This window comes from Arachis hypogaea, chromosome 14 (genome assembly GCF_003086295.3).
Source record: "Arachis hypogaea cultivar Tifrunner chromosome 14, arahy.Tifrunner.gnm2.J5K5, whole genome shotgun sequence".
In the NCBI taxonomy this organism is placed as follows: Eukaryota; Viridiplantae; Streptophyta; class Magnoliopsida; order Fabales; family Fabaceae; genus Arachis; species Arachis hypogaea.
Genome location: NC_092049.1, coordinates 10191644 through 10207332, shown reverse-complemented (window position 1 = coordinate 10207332; position 15689 = coordinate 10191644). Strand labels below are relative to the sequence as shown.

Sequence of the window (15689 nt, the reverse complement as noted above, 5' to 3'; positions counted from 1 at the left end):
CTCGTAGGGTTCATATTAAATCTATCAATCAATTAATTAATAAGTCACAAAAAAATCAATTAATTCATATATTAAATCAAGTAAATATAATAAAGAAGTCAGAACAAATATGATTGATATACTAAACCATAAAATACACATGCATGTTGTCATAAGAAGAGAAGTGATTCCAAGAGTTGGTTCAGTATTACCTGCTTGTAGGATGCAAATTAAAATTTATTATATTTTCCATTATTTCTCTTTTAATTTAGTTATGTGTATTAGGTGTAAGCTTTGTGGATTTACATTGCTAATTTATTTTTTTATGTATTATGAATTCATCAATTCAATCATTAAATTATGTTATATATTATTTGAATAATAAAATTTATACCATATTTCAGAAAATTTAAATATTAAAAGATATTAATATAATAATTGATATTTATTTGTATTTTGAAAATTATTATATATATGTAAAAATAAAATAATATCGTGACAGGTAATGTTAGATAACCAATTTTTTTAACCAATATTAGTTAACTTTTTAAAAATTATATTTTGTTTATCTTAAATTTTAAACTTTAAATCATAAACTTTAATTCTAAATCTTAAATTATAAACCTAACTACAGTGTGTTAACTAAAAATTGATCCCTATATTTTTTGTATCGTAACATATTAAATTAGTTTAAAATTTTATAAAAAATTAAAAGCCTTGAGGACCAACATTATAGCAAATATTCAACACACAAAAAAAAAATCTAAAATTTTTAAAATAAAAACATTCAAAATTCAATTAAAAATTTATTTCTAGTGGATTTCACAATGAATTTTTTTAACAACATGCTAGAATACTGATTGTTATAATGTTATTTCTTAGCATTACTCAATTTATAAATAGATAGATTGATATGGATGTTAAAATGTTAAAATTAAACTACTACCCTTAAAAATCAAAAGTAACAAACTAGATCACGAAGAAATACATTTATTGTTAAAGATATTAAATTCGTTCATACATCGATTCTCAACATGACACGACTCAATAGATATCATAAAAATGATAAAAACTCAGGTGAAGTCGACTTCATGTGAAGTTGATACTTGAGAGCTGTTAGATAAAAATTTAGTCAAATCAGTCAAATCATTTAACGGCTGTCAAGTATTCTGCACCTGAATTTTCACCCATAAAAATACACAGAAAAAGCACATTGACTATAGAGTACAAAGTTACATATCCATGGGAAATTAAAGCACACACATTGTATCCATGTGCCGATATATAGAAACCCTTTATTAAAAAGCACTAATCAACTTATTTAGTAGGAGCTAACCATGCCATCTTCTGAGAAAGATTCCTTATTAGATGCAGCATTAGCCAACCCCATAGAGTTGCTATTAACAAAATTACATTGTTTTCTAATTTCACCATTTGTTCCGGTAAGCACACCAATATTACCCATTTTGATCATGGAAGCCTTAAAGGCCTCAAAGAATAGGGTTTGGTTAGCGCTAAAATTGTTGACAATGGCGGTAGTGCTTGCATTTGGTGTAGAGAAGAGTTCTTGATCACTTTGAAGCAGACCCTTTTGAGCCTGAAGGTTGGAATAGTATTTGTTGTCGACCGTGTCGGGTGTGGTTAGATCCAAGTTCACCACAGAAGTATTCTTTGATCCGTCTATAGGGCAAAGTGATTGTAGTGTTTGCCGGTAACTGCTGTCTAGGGTTGGATCAGGATTGCCAGTGCCATTGAAATTATATAATCGAGCGAAGAAGAATTGGCATTGAGCTCTCCCAAATGTATGAGCACCTATACAATTACACACTAACGATAAGAAAATAATGCTAACACAATCTTTTATACAGTCGTCTCATTACATTTAATTTGTTGGTTTGGATAACTTTTTATATAGCCAATATTAAAAATAATTATTTTTAATGATGTCAATAATACTACTTTACACTCAGTATTTTAAAAATAAATTATACTATCAATGTGAAATTACTTTTTTATTTAATTTAAGCATAAAAATTGTTAGAATTGTGTTGGAACCAACGGATATCGCTATATGTTTAATTTCATATATCTAGTGTTAGAAAAATACAATGATAATATTTAACAATTTATTGAAAAAAAGAAAAAAATGTATTTTTTTTTTATTTTAACAGTGTGATTAATTAACATTATTGTTGAATGTAATTAATTAATAAATCTTCACCAAAAAAAAAACAATTAATAAATGTTCATCCTTTATTTTTTTTATTTTTTGAGCTGTTATATGCAACAGGCAAAATTTAAACTCCTAACATTTACTTAAATGTGTCAATAAGTTAATTACTAGAACAATTCAAATTAATTAATACTCACATTTTATTATGATATTTATGTTTATATATACCTGAGAGTGTAACTAGATCTGTAATGTTGAGTCCTTGATTAGCAAAGGCTGTTGTAAGTTGTGGAAGAGTGAAGAAAGCAGCTGGAAGGTTTTGATTGGCAAGTGTGAGGTTTGCTGTTAAACTATCCCTTCTTCCCAATGGAACTTTCCAATCAGGACCACCTCCCTGTAATTAATCAACATATATAGAGGTACTATTTTAAAATAAGAAAAATATGGGGAGCCAATTGAATATATGTACAATACATATAATGAAAGTTTAGGGAGTATTAGAAATATAATTATTAGTGTTACTTTTTTTCATCAGCGTAAGCTTCTAGATGAGTGGTATCATGACATGGTATTAGAGTTCTAGATTTGAAAGGTCAAGAGTTCGATTTTTGGTGAACCCCAAAATCAGCTTTAGCTTTTAGAATGAGTGGTTTTACAAATAAACCATTAAATTCCTAGCGAGACTCTTTAAAATAATAATAAAATTAAATGCAAAACTTAAACATGGTTGACTTAAAATTTATATACAATTTGAAACTTAAATAACATTATAATCGTTTGTTGGTTTTCAAAGATGTGGGTGAGACACTGAATATATCCTTGACTATCATTTGTTTTCTCTTTTGACTAATTTATATTGTGATTATTCATTTTATTAATTAATATTAATGAAGAAACTAATAATTTTATAAATTTAGTACTAAATGAAAATTTTCAAACAATTATATATTACGTATGAATCAAATTAATAACTCATATAGAATATAAATATATATTACAATATATAACGATTGACTTATCAATTAATTTTGTATGGACATGTAATATTTTTATTTTTAAAATTAATAAAAAATATGGTTAGAGACGTACCAAAACAGAAGAAATCTCAGCTCCAAGTGCAAGAATATCAGCACAAGAAACAGTGTTTGGACAAACAGCTTCAACGGCTGTCTTGATCTGATTCACAACATTCAAACCTCTAATGGAGTTGTTATTTGGAGCTGCACCTTGTTCACTCACTATAGTAGCGGTGTTGTTCAACAGAAGCGATGCGTCACAACCCTACATACATATACATGCATTATATATAATTCCAACATATATAACACGGATGTACGTATAGGTATAGGTATAGATATACGGATTAGTATATGTACTTGTACGAAACAATCATGGAAGTGGAGCCTCATGATGCTAGCAAGAATACGGGGATCAGTTTTAGAGACATTTCTAAGGACTTCACGAACAATGGAATGAACAGTGGGACACGTGGCGCTATAAAAGGAAGGGTCTAGTTGTGATGCTTGTGCATCTGATGATAAAGGAAATGTTCCAAGAACCACCACACCACACAACACAATAGCCAAAAGGAACTTCATCATCTATGATATATGTGTTATGTTGTTTGTGCTTTGCATTAATAGCCATTAGGAACCACTATTTATAGACACTGTATAGTGCTATTCACTCAAACTGCAATTTTTAAAACATATATAAAATTAGTAAATATATATAAAACTTGTTGTGTTGAGTTGAGTGTAACTAACACACTACCTTGATGAATTAGTGGGCTCGCTAATAATATGATAGGGTAGGTATATGAAATAAAGGAGGGCATTGGAGTAATTGCAATAATATATATATTTGTTTGTTTATTATGTACATGACATTTTTTTAACTAGTAGTTATTGAAGACCTTAAATTACCACATATGGTATGTAGTAGTTTAACGGCAAATGAAAATTTTAGAAAAACAAAATAATATTGATTTTATTATTATTATTATTATTATTATTATTATTATTATTATTATTATTATTATTATTATTATTATTATTATTTTAAAATGGTATATGTAATTTAGGGGTATTTGCGGTGCGGTTTGGTTCAATTTTTGAGGAAAAAGTCATCCAATCCGATCATTTAATTAAACTGCGGTTCGGTTTGGTTCGGTTTTTTTATCGAAGCTATCCGAACCAAACCAAACCAATTAAAATCGGTTTGGTTTGGTTCGGTTTGATCGGTTTTTTCAATCAATTAAAAAAAAATACTACTATACTATTTCACAAAGTCATAACATTGAAATCGACCAACACAAATATACAATAGCTAACAAAGTCTTGGTATAATAAAATTTAACCACAAAAGGAATTCAAATACAACAATTAAAGAAGTTTTAAAGTTTAACAGTCATCACAACTGAAAATAAAAATTCTTAACGCAAACCAACCTAAAATAAAAAAGCAGTTACATAATAAGAACAACAATAATAATAATATAACACTAGTAGAAAAACATACTAATCTAGTTATACATTCTAATAATAAAGAGAACAATTCCTACCATAACAAGATATACTCAATCAGACTCAACACCAGAATCTTCTTCGTTAGGATCAGGATTGGGTGCAACTTCTACAAAATATATAAAACAAGAAACAATCATAACAAATAATATATATTAATAAAAACAAGATTAAAATAAAGAAAATTATAAGTAGAAACTTAACCATACCTAATTCCAACTTCTCCAATTCCTCGATGAGTTCCTCAAGGACAAGTTTTGGAGAATTTCGGAGCCAATTTTGTGTACAAATTAACGCTTCAGCTGTCATCGGAGTTAGAGAACTCCTATAATTATTTAACACCCTTCCTCCAATACTAAATGCCGATTCTGAAGCAACTGTGGAAACTGGCATGGCTAAGACGTCTCTTGCAATCTGCCCAAAAATTGGATATTTAGTGGAATTCACTTTCCACCAATTTAGAATGTCAAATTGCACGCCACTCTTCTCTAATGCCTCCATAAGATATAACTCCACCTCATTATTCTTGTTAACACTCTCGTTGAATTGCATTTCCTTCTCAAATTCTATAGCAAAAGAAGTTTCATGTGCCTCAAGCTCTTGTGTGCCAATTTCAGGAGGATCTTGCCAAGTAGATCTTTGATAGTTACCACCAAATAGCCTATAGCTATCAAACACCTTGAAAAGCATCTCCTTCACCTTTGAAGTTAAGAATTCAGCATCTTCTTTTTCATACAACTTTTCAAAACTCTACTTAATCAATTGAAGTTTATACCTAGGATCAAGAACCACTGTAAACAAAATCATCATGTTTGTGTTTTTTATATTTTCCCAATACTTATCATACTTGGACTTCATTTTCTCAGCCATGCTTGAAAGCACCGTATCTAAACTTTCCATTCAATGCTTAAGTGTAGACAATATTATATAAAAGTCATTAAAGTGTTGAGAAGATGTCACAAACATTGAACCAGAAACTTTGTTAGTTACCTCATAAAATATTTTTAAAAACTTGACAAAATGCCTTGCATTCTCCAAATTCTCAGGCTTAGAAATTCCACCAGCCATCATAGCATATTCAGAATCTCTCTCCCCCAATCGTTTAAATGCCTTTTGAAACTTCAAAGCACTTTCAAGCATTAAAAAAGGTAGAGTTCCACCTAGTAGGAACATCTAAATGGACAGTGCCTTTTTCCAGAATTCTAGCTTCCTTAATCATAGTTTAACTTCTCAGTACGACCCGGTGATGCACGCACATGCCAAACTGCATTTCTAATCCTTAAAATTGACTCATGCATTTCTCTCAACCCATCATTCACAACAAGATTTAAAATATGAGCACAACATTAACATGTAAAAACTCTCCCCTTAATGGATGTGAGTTCCAATCCTCCATTCTATTTTTCAAGTAAGAAAGTGCAACATCATTTGAACTAGCATTATCAACAGTGATAGAAAAATCCGGGATATCCCCCAGCTCAACAAACATCTCTCAATCTTCCTATCAATTATTTTTCCCTTGTGATTCTTGATGGCACAAAAATTCAAGATTCTTTTTTTTTTTTTTCAGTTTTCAATTAGCATCAATGTAATGAGCAGTAAGGCAAAGATAGTTCAAGTTTTACACAGATGACCAACAATCAGTTGTCAAACAAATATTTTGATTTGGTTGAGAGAAAACAGACTTCAACTTAATTTTTTCAATCAAATAAAGCTTCCAACAATCCCTAGCAACTGTGAGCCTTCCAGGAATTGGAAACTTGGGTTGCAAACAACTCGTATAATAACGAAAATCCTCCCCCTCAACATGCAAAAAAGGCAATTCATCCACAATAATCATTCTAGCAAGCGCTTGTCTACAACGATCAACATCAAATGACACGGTAGAAAGTGAACTACCTATCCCTTTCCTATCATCTTTTATCACATCTTGAAAACAAAGAATCTTTTGGGTAGGATCTAATGCTTCCTTCGGAAATTTTTTGCATTGCGACAACAAGTGATTTTTCATGTTACTTGTGCCATTTTTATGTGTATCACAAGCATAACTAGCCCCACACCAATTACATTTAGCTCTAGGATACCGTGGATTACTAGTTTCATCTTTAGTAAAGTGATCCCATGGCCAAGACCTATGTCTACAAGGTTTTCTCTTACCTTCGTCGGTCTCAGTTTCAACGAAGTCATCAACGGGAGCTTCTTCAACATCCCGCATTTTCTCTCGGTCTCTACTAGCAAGCTTCCTTGTGTTTTGATAAGGAGCTGGGACAGGAGGCAATGCAGTCAGAGATCTGATGCTTGTTGATTCATTCGGAAGAGGAACTGACGGCAATCCGGTGTCGCCCATATTCTCACTTGAACTAACGTCAAACTACATAAACAAATACAATAAATCAAGGAAAGAAACACAACAACAAATAAATTAAAAACCAGCAATAAACTGAACAATAAATCAATAACTAGTAATAAAATGAACAATAAATTAATAACCAGTAATACCAAGTTATCAACATTCAACAATAAACTGAGTAATAAACTGAACAATAAATCAATAACCAGCAATACCAAATTATCAAGAATAAACTGAACAACAAACTAATCTCAATAAACTGAACAATAATTCAATAACTAGCAATACCAAATTACAACAATAAACTGAACAATAATATGAACAATAAACTTATTTCAATCAATTGAACAATAAACAGCAACAAGCAACAATATCAACAATAAAATAATTAATCAATAATTCAATACCAAGTTACCAACCTTACCTAACAAACACTCAAACAGCAAGTAGCAACAATGCATTAGCAAACAGCAAATGGTAAACATTACCTGAATCGGTGGCTCGGGTTCCATATTGACTTGGGAGGAGATGTGTTGAACTGATGATCGTGGCCAGAACCCAGAAACGCTGTTGGGTGGTGGCATCTCACTGGCGTGGTGCTGTGCTGCCCTGTCAGTGGGTGGTGTCGTGGTGCTGGCCTGCTGGGTCAGTGGGTGCTGGCCTGTTGTGCGACAGCTTCATGTTCGTGGTGCACTGACGGTGGGGGATCTCTGCTCTGTCCGCGAAGAAGAAGGCTTCGGCGTTGGGATTCGGAGGAAAGCTTCGCGGTGGTGGGACTTGGGAGGAACGTGGGTGCCGCAGGTGTGGAGACTTAAGGACGTGGGTGGCTGGCTGGGTGCGCAGAGGGAGATATTTTGAAAAGAGAGAGCTACTGAGTTAGGTTAGGACGTTAGGTTTCGATTGGGGATTTGGGGGTTAGGGACGCGCACTCGCGCAGCAGCACTCGTTTCATTCGTTGGGGGGGGGGTGTGGGGGTGTGGGGGAGTGGGCTTAGTAATTTTTAGGGTTTTTGCCAAACCGGTTCGGTTCGGTTAGAGTTTTATAGACAAAACTGAAAACCGAACCGAACCACAAAAAACAAAACAAATTTTTCGATTTTTTCAATTTTCGATTTCTCCTGTTTTCGATTATTTCGGTTCGATTCGTCGGTTTAGTTCAATCCAGATCGATTTTGAACACCCATTATGTATCACATATGATTTTTAACTTAGTGCTAAGAGAATCACTTGGATTATTTGGGATTCGAGTATTATTTTGTGTACCTAGTAATTTATTACCCAATAATAAATAATTATATATTATGAGTAAACACATATTATATATTATGAGTAAACACATAAGAGTTATTGTCGCATTTGTAGGCTCCACATTTAGTGGACCAAGATTTCTGGTTGTTTAGTATTAGGGGGTCCAACTTTCAGCTTGTCTCGTTTGAGAAGTTTCCTCTTAAATATCAACAATGTCCCGCATTTTTTTCTTATTTACTTTGCATTTAAACTATTTAAAATAAATTTAACCCAAACTCCGGAAGTAATTACCAAATAAAACTAAAACCAAACTAATTAACGTTTCAATTTTAAATATATAGTTTTTAAAATTTTTAGATGTGTCAATTTTAACTATATTATATTATGTGTATACAAAAAATAACCAATAAATTAACCAATTCTATAAAATATAAAATATTAAATATATATTAAAAATAAATTAAATAATATATGTATTTATACACAAATACATAATGACTGATTTTTATCTATAATTTTTTGTATGTACGTAATATTTTTTATTAATTTTTTTGGTTTTTCAATTTTTAATCTAATGGGTCAAGGAGTAAATTATATTTTAAAAATTAAATATAAATATAAATATAAATTCTTAGTTATTTAAATATTAAAAAGATGGATTAAAATTCGTAATTATTCTTCAAATGATTAATAAATAAATACACGACGTCTTGTGACGAACACGTACTAGTTTTATATTTTATGTATTAATATTTTTCAAATTCAAACTTGAAAGTTCGAAGCTGCTAGTGGATGCGAAGCTAGACTTAGATTTGGTTTTTGCATATAAATGTTCTTGTAGTTTACGTTATTAATAGCAATATTTAACATGTGGTAGTGTGCCTTATCTGAGACACACATTGGAGCATTGTTTATAGACAACCTTTATTTATTCAACTTGCCACTTGTTCATTTCAAGATGGTAGTATAATACTATCATCCTGATATAGACTAATTTAATTTAATGCCTATAATTTTTTAAATATTTATGTTAAAAGTAAAACAATAAAAATGCATGAATGATCATATAATTTCATATTAAATATATATTTTAAAATCATAAATATTTCTCAACTCAACCCTACATATATATTAATAAAATAAAATAAAATAATTTCTCACAATCTTATTAATTATATCCAGTCATTATCTACTTTTCTTGCCTTTAGTTTTTTCAAAGATGTAGTCATCTCGTAAAAAAGTACTAGCACTAATAAAAAGATTATGGGGTGTAAGCTCACATCAATAAATGCTTTACGAAAACAAAAAAAATAAAAAGAATCGCATGAGTCTCCGACTCTGCGCACTCCACTTTTTTTTTTTTCTTCTTTACTTTAAATAAATTACCACGAAATATAAATAGATGCCATTTAGTTTCAGATATGCAGGTGTATAGGGGAGCACATGACCATTAATTTGAAAATTTTATTTATTACATCTGACGTGTATCACGCGATCTCGGCAATCAAACTCAGTCGCAAACCGACCTCAAAGAGCGGAAACAAACAAAATAGAAAAATAATCTTATCTCCCAAACCATTACCGCTAAACAGACTACACTACACGATCACGCCTCTATACGTATGAAAGATACTGATAACTGCACTCACCAGGAATATCGAAACCTACAAAATCCACTATCAATCCAAAAACGTCTATAAAATTAAGTCCTCTAACTCATAAAGACTCAGGTTCTACGTTTACTTCTGATTATTACTCCTTACTTGATTATAACTCATACTTACTTGAGTGTCGGAGTGCTCTTTGCAGGTGCTCCCGCCGCCGTGTTTCAGAAGGCCAAGGTTAAGATTGTACCTTCATACCTGGACGACGTTCAGCTCAGCCACGAATCCAGGTGCTCAACTGGAGGCCACTAATCTCGGCACTTACAGGACGAAACATTTGGCGCCCACCATGGGGCACGATATCTAACCCCACTCTATTTGTGGGGCACGATATCTAACCCCACTCTATTTTCACAGTGTGCTTTTGTTTTCCTCTCTTACGCAGGGTTTATCAACCTTCCAGCATGGCTGACAATGGAGTTCACCAACTCAGCCAGGCCGAACTTATGGCCCAAATGGCCGAGCTGCAAGCGGAAGTCAAAAGGCTAGCAGAGCTATCAACTCAAAACAGCAAACAGGAGGAGGGCAAATCCCAGGGCCCAACCCCAGCAGGCACTGACCTAATAGGCGTCAACCCCCCCCCCAGGAGAAACTGACCTTGGACAATCCATTCTCTGAAGAAATCACGAACTATCAAATGCCAAAGCATTTTACGCTCCCCTCCTCTTTTGAGCCATACAAGGGGATTGGTGACCCCCGGGCTCACATTAAAAAATTCCAATCTATGATGTTTTTTAACGGGCCTAATAACGACCCTGTACTTTGCAGAGCTTTTCTTACTTACCTTGACGGAGCTGCTTTGCTTTGGTTTTCGAAGTTACCTGCAGGATCAATCGCTTCCTTTGAAGAGCTAGCAAGGTCATTCATTGACTACTTTGCAGCTGCACGCATCTACGTACATGGATCGGACTACCTCAGCACCATCCGCCAAGGCCCACAAGAAAGTTTGAAGGAATATATGACCAGGTTCATGGATGCCACCATGGAAATACCTGATCTCAACCCAACCGTGCACTTACACGCCCTCAAGGCTGGTCTCTGACCTGGAAAATTCAAAGAAATAATCACAGTCACAAAACCAAAGACACTAGAAGAATTCCGAGAAAGAGCAGCAGGACAAATGGAGATCAAAGAACTCCGCGAGGCCGAAAAAACTAAAAGAAGACCAAGAAGGGAAGACAGCAGAACACCCAAATCGACGAGCACTAAAGACCCCGGCAAACCATTTAAGCTCACTCCAAAATTTGACAACTACACCAGATTCAATACAAAGAGTGAAAGGATAATCAAAGAAATACTCAACGCTAAGATTATAAAACCACCAGCTAGGGCCGGGAGCTACCAAGATCAATGATTCGTCGACAAAGGCAAGCACTGCGCCTTCCACCAAAAATATGTCCACACAACCGACGAGTGCGTGATAGCCAAAGATCTCCTAGAAAGATTAGCAAGGCAGGGTCTCCTAGACAAATACATCGAAGGTCGGAGACATAAAGACAACGACAAAGAAGAACGTCAGCAAACCTCGGCAAGTAAAGACGCCAACAAATGGTCAAACAACAACCCACCTAAAGGGGTTATAAACTGTATATCCGGGGGATTCGCAGGAGGCGGCGAAACAACCTTGGCACGAAAACGAAGCTACCGAGCAATGCTAGCAATAGAAGGGACAACGCCACCAAGCAACAACAGTACACCTGACCTAGAAATCACCTTCAACCAGTCTAACATATGCTCGGCTGCTCCTCACTTAGACGACCCGATGGTAATTTCAATCCAAACAGGCGACCTTTTGGTAAGAAAAGTCCTTCTGGACCCAGGTAGTAGCGCTGATGTCCTCTTTTATTCTACTTTTTCAAAAATGAACCTATCTGAAAAACTAATACAGCCCTCATCCGGAGAATTAGTAGGATTCTTTGGTGAAAGAATACCAATCAAGGGTTATATATGGCTAAGGACAACGATGGGAGATTTGCCGTTATCAAGGACCTTAGATATACAATACCTAATAGTTGACTGCCCTAGTCCTTACAATATTATACTTGGAAGACCTGCTCTGAACATGTTCAGAGCAGTCATATCTACTTATCATTTATGTGTTAAATTTCAGGCACAGGACGACAAGATAGCAACAATACACTCTGACCGCCAACAAGCTCGGAAATGCTATAATGCAAGCCTAAAGAGATCGGACACAAGCCAGAAACAAAGTGAAGTCCAGTCAATACATAGCACAGAAGTCTTGTCCCTGGCCGAGCTTGATCCTCGAGGAGACGCCCAAGAAAGATCTCAACCAGCAGATGAGTTACAGAAGATCCAACTGACCCAAACCCCGGGACAGGTGACATACATCGGCCAAGCACTACAGGGACTACAGAGAACGGAGCTGATAAAACTATTACAAGACAATGCTGAGCTATTCGCCTGGACTCCGGCAGATATGCCCGGCATTAGCCCAGACATCATCTGCCACAAACTGGCCACCAACAAGACAAGCCGACCTATAGCTCAGAAGAAGAGAAACCTCGGCGCGGAAAAATCAAAAGCGGCCTTAGAAGAAACAGAGAAGCTCCTCAAGGCTAACTTCATCAAAGAAATCCGCTTCACCATGTGGCTCTCAAACGTGGTAATGGTAAGAAAAAACTCAGGTAAATGGCGCATGTGCGTCGACTTTACAGATTTAAATAAAGCATGCCCTAAAGATGCTTACCCTTTGCCGTGCATCGATAAACTCATAGACAACGCCTCAGGCTTCAAAAGCTTGAGCTTCATGGATGCATACTCTGGCTACAACCAAATTCTAATGCATCCAGAAGACCAAAGCAAGACAGCATTTATAACTGAGCATGGTAATTTTTGCTATCGAGTTATGCCATTTGGCCTAAAGAATGCAGGTGCGACCTACCAACGACTGATGGACAAAGTATTCCGGCACCAAATAGGTCGGAACATAGAAATTTATGTAGACGATATGGTAGCCAAGATCACCAAAGATCGATCACACTGCGACGACCTCAAGAAAATTTTCGAACAGATCCGATCATACAATATGAGACTCAACCCGGAAAAATGCGCCTTTGGAGTTCAAGGAGGCAAATTCCTTGGATTTATGTTAACCTCACGAGGTATTGAAGCAAACCCTGAAAAATGTGAAGCAATACTCAACATGGCAAGCCCTAAAACGATAAAAGAGGTACAACAATTAGCAGGAAGGGTAGCTGCACTCTCTCGATTCTTGCCAGTAGTATCAAGTCGGTCACACCTATTTTTCCAGACGATCTTAAAGAATAAAAAATTTCAATGGACCCCAGAGTGCGAGAACGCGTTTGCCGAGCTTAAAACCATCTTATCATCACCACCCGTGCTGCAAAGACCTGAAGTTGGTAAACCTCTATATTTATATTTGTCTATTTCCAATCACTCTATAAGCTCGGCTCTTGTCATTGAGGCAGGAAAGACACAACAGCCAGTATACTTCGTCAGCAGAGTCATGCAACCAACAGAACAAAGGTACCCGAGGATAGAGCAGCTAGCCCTGGCACTTATGGTCACGGCAAGAAGACTAAGACACTATTTCCAAAGCCACACAATAGTAGTAAGGACAAACCACCCATTAAGGCAAATATTGACAAAACCAGAACTGGCCGGACGCCTGACCAAGTGGTCAATTGAGCTCTCAGAGTTCGACATTCAGTTTCAGCCCAGATCGGCCCTCAAAGCACAAGTTCTTGCCGACTTCATCACAGAACTGACTCCTGACGAGCACAATAAAACTTGGGAATTACATGTGGACGGAGCATCAAGCCGAGAAGGAAGCGGTGCCGGTATAATCCTGAAAGAAGGAAACGAGGTGGTAGCAGAACAAGCTCTCCATTTTCACTTCTCGGCGAACAACAACCAGGCCGAGTATGAAGCCCTCATAGCAGGACTCAAGCTCGCCCTAAGCCACCAAGTACAAAGCCTAACAGCACACTGCGACTCCCTCTTGGTGGTCCAACAAATCCGAGGAGAATTTCAGGTAAAAGATCCTTTGCTAGAACAATACTGGCTCATAGCAAAGGATCTAATTTCAAATTTTAGTTCTTTTACTATATTACATGTGCATAGAGAACAAAATGTCAGAGCAGACATACTATCCAAGCTCGCTGCCACCAGGGCAGATACACAAACATCAACATTATCACAACATACACTCACAAAACCCAGCATTGAACTGTTATATATAGAAAACATTAACCACCTCCATGACTGGAGAAAACATTTTCTTGAGTACATACGCACATGTATCATACCCAGGGACGAGCCCAACCCCCAACAGTTCAGACGTAAAGCAAGCTTCTACACAAAGATAGCAGGAGAGCTATACAGACGCGGTTTCTCACAGCCACTGCTAAAATGTTTAAACAAAGATGAAGCCAGAGAGGTGATGGATGAAGTTCACGAAGGTGTATGTGGAAACCACATAAGAAGACGAGCTCTCGCTGCAAAAATAGTCCGAACAGGCTACTACTGGCCGACCATGAAGAGAGATTGCATAGCAAAAGTCAAAGCATGTGACAAATGCCAAAAGCATGAAGCCATCTCCACGACGACGGCCGAGGTATTGCACAGCATGGAGGTAAGCTGGCCTTTCCACAGATGGGGACTTGATATCCTCGGGCCATTTCCAATAGCGCCAGGACAGGTAAAATTCCTTTTGGTGTCAATAGACTACTTTTCAAAATGGATAGAAGCACAACCCTTAGCAAAGATAATAGCCGAAAAGGTACGATCTTTTATATAGAAAAATATAATATGCCGTTTTGGAATACCAAAGGAAATAATATCGGACAATGGTAGACAATTCACAGACAATAAGCTCGGTTTGTTCCTAAGAAATTTTAATATACAACACCGTTTTAGCTCGGTCGAACACCCACAAACTAATGGGCAGGCCAAAGCTGCTAACCGAGTTGTGTTGCAGGCAATAAAGAGAAAGCTCGACAATGCGAAGGGAGAATGGGCCGAGCTAATACCAGAAGTATTGTGGAGTTTCAATACCACGATACATAACACTACGGGCGAAACACCCTTCAAGTTAGTTTATGGCTCAGAAGCGCTAATCCCTGTGGAGGTCGGGATACCGACGTTAAGAGTCGAGCTATACAACGAGCAACAAAACATAAATGTTAGAAATGCCGAACTTGACCTAGCCGAAGAAGACAGGGAAATTGCCGCCATCAAACAAAGAGCCCAGAAAAAACTGGCAGAAAGAAAGCACAATAAAAGAGTAGTACCGAGGACATTCGTGGAAAGCGACTTAGTGCTCAAACGAACAGAAGAGGCCAGACGACCTCCAGCACATGGCAAGCTCGCCGCAAACTGGGAATGCCCCTTCCGAGTAGTAAAAGTGCTCGGCATGGGGGCATATCAACTTCAAACATTACAAGGCAACACCATACCAGAAAACTGGAACATCTCTTCACTCAAAATGTATAGATCATAATTTGTACAATTTAGCAGATGAAGGTACTCTTTTTCCCCCATAGAGCTTTTTTCCCAAAAAGAAGGGTTTTGCCTAAGGAGGGTTTTAATGAGGCCGGACGCCCAATTCATTTATACACACGAATATGACTCTCCTTTCCAAACAAATTCAAATTTCAAGAACGAAACCAACATAGCATGTGTTTATAAATTATACAGCCGAACCTCGGCCAAAACAAAGCATCTTTCCAAGCATACAACGAGCCAAAAACAGCATAAGAATCCAAAA

General features: G+C 36.0%; 2 protein-coding genes across 2 annotated transcripts; one reads left to right on the top strand and one right to left on the bottom strand.

Annotated features, from left to right (window-relative positions):
* Positions 1-953: 953 nt before the first annotated feature.
* On the bottom strand, positions 954-3803 carry LOC112741447 (peroxidase A2). The gene is made up of 4 exons (XM_025790446.3): positions 3529-3803; positions 3242-3433; positions 2381-2546; positions 954-1791 (listed from the first exon to the last, which is right to left on the bottom strand). Exons 1-4 carry the CDS (start codon positions 3751-3753, stop codon positions 1301-1303), a joined length of 1074 nt encoding a protein of 357 aa, XP_025646231.1. The 5' UTR covers positions 3754-3803; the 3' UTR covers positions 954-1300.
* An 8097-nt stretch (positions 3804-11900) lies between these two features.
* LOC112742211 (uncharacterized) lies at positions 11901-15422 on the top strand. Its single transcript, XM_025791450.1, has 3 exons — positions 11901-12569; positions 12825-14621; positions 14901-15422. Exons 1-3 carry the CDS (start codon positions 11901-11903, stop codon positions 15420-15422), a joined length of 2988 nt encoding a protein of 995 aa, XP_025647235.1.
* Positions 15423-15689: the final 267 nt, after the last annotated feature.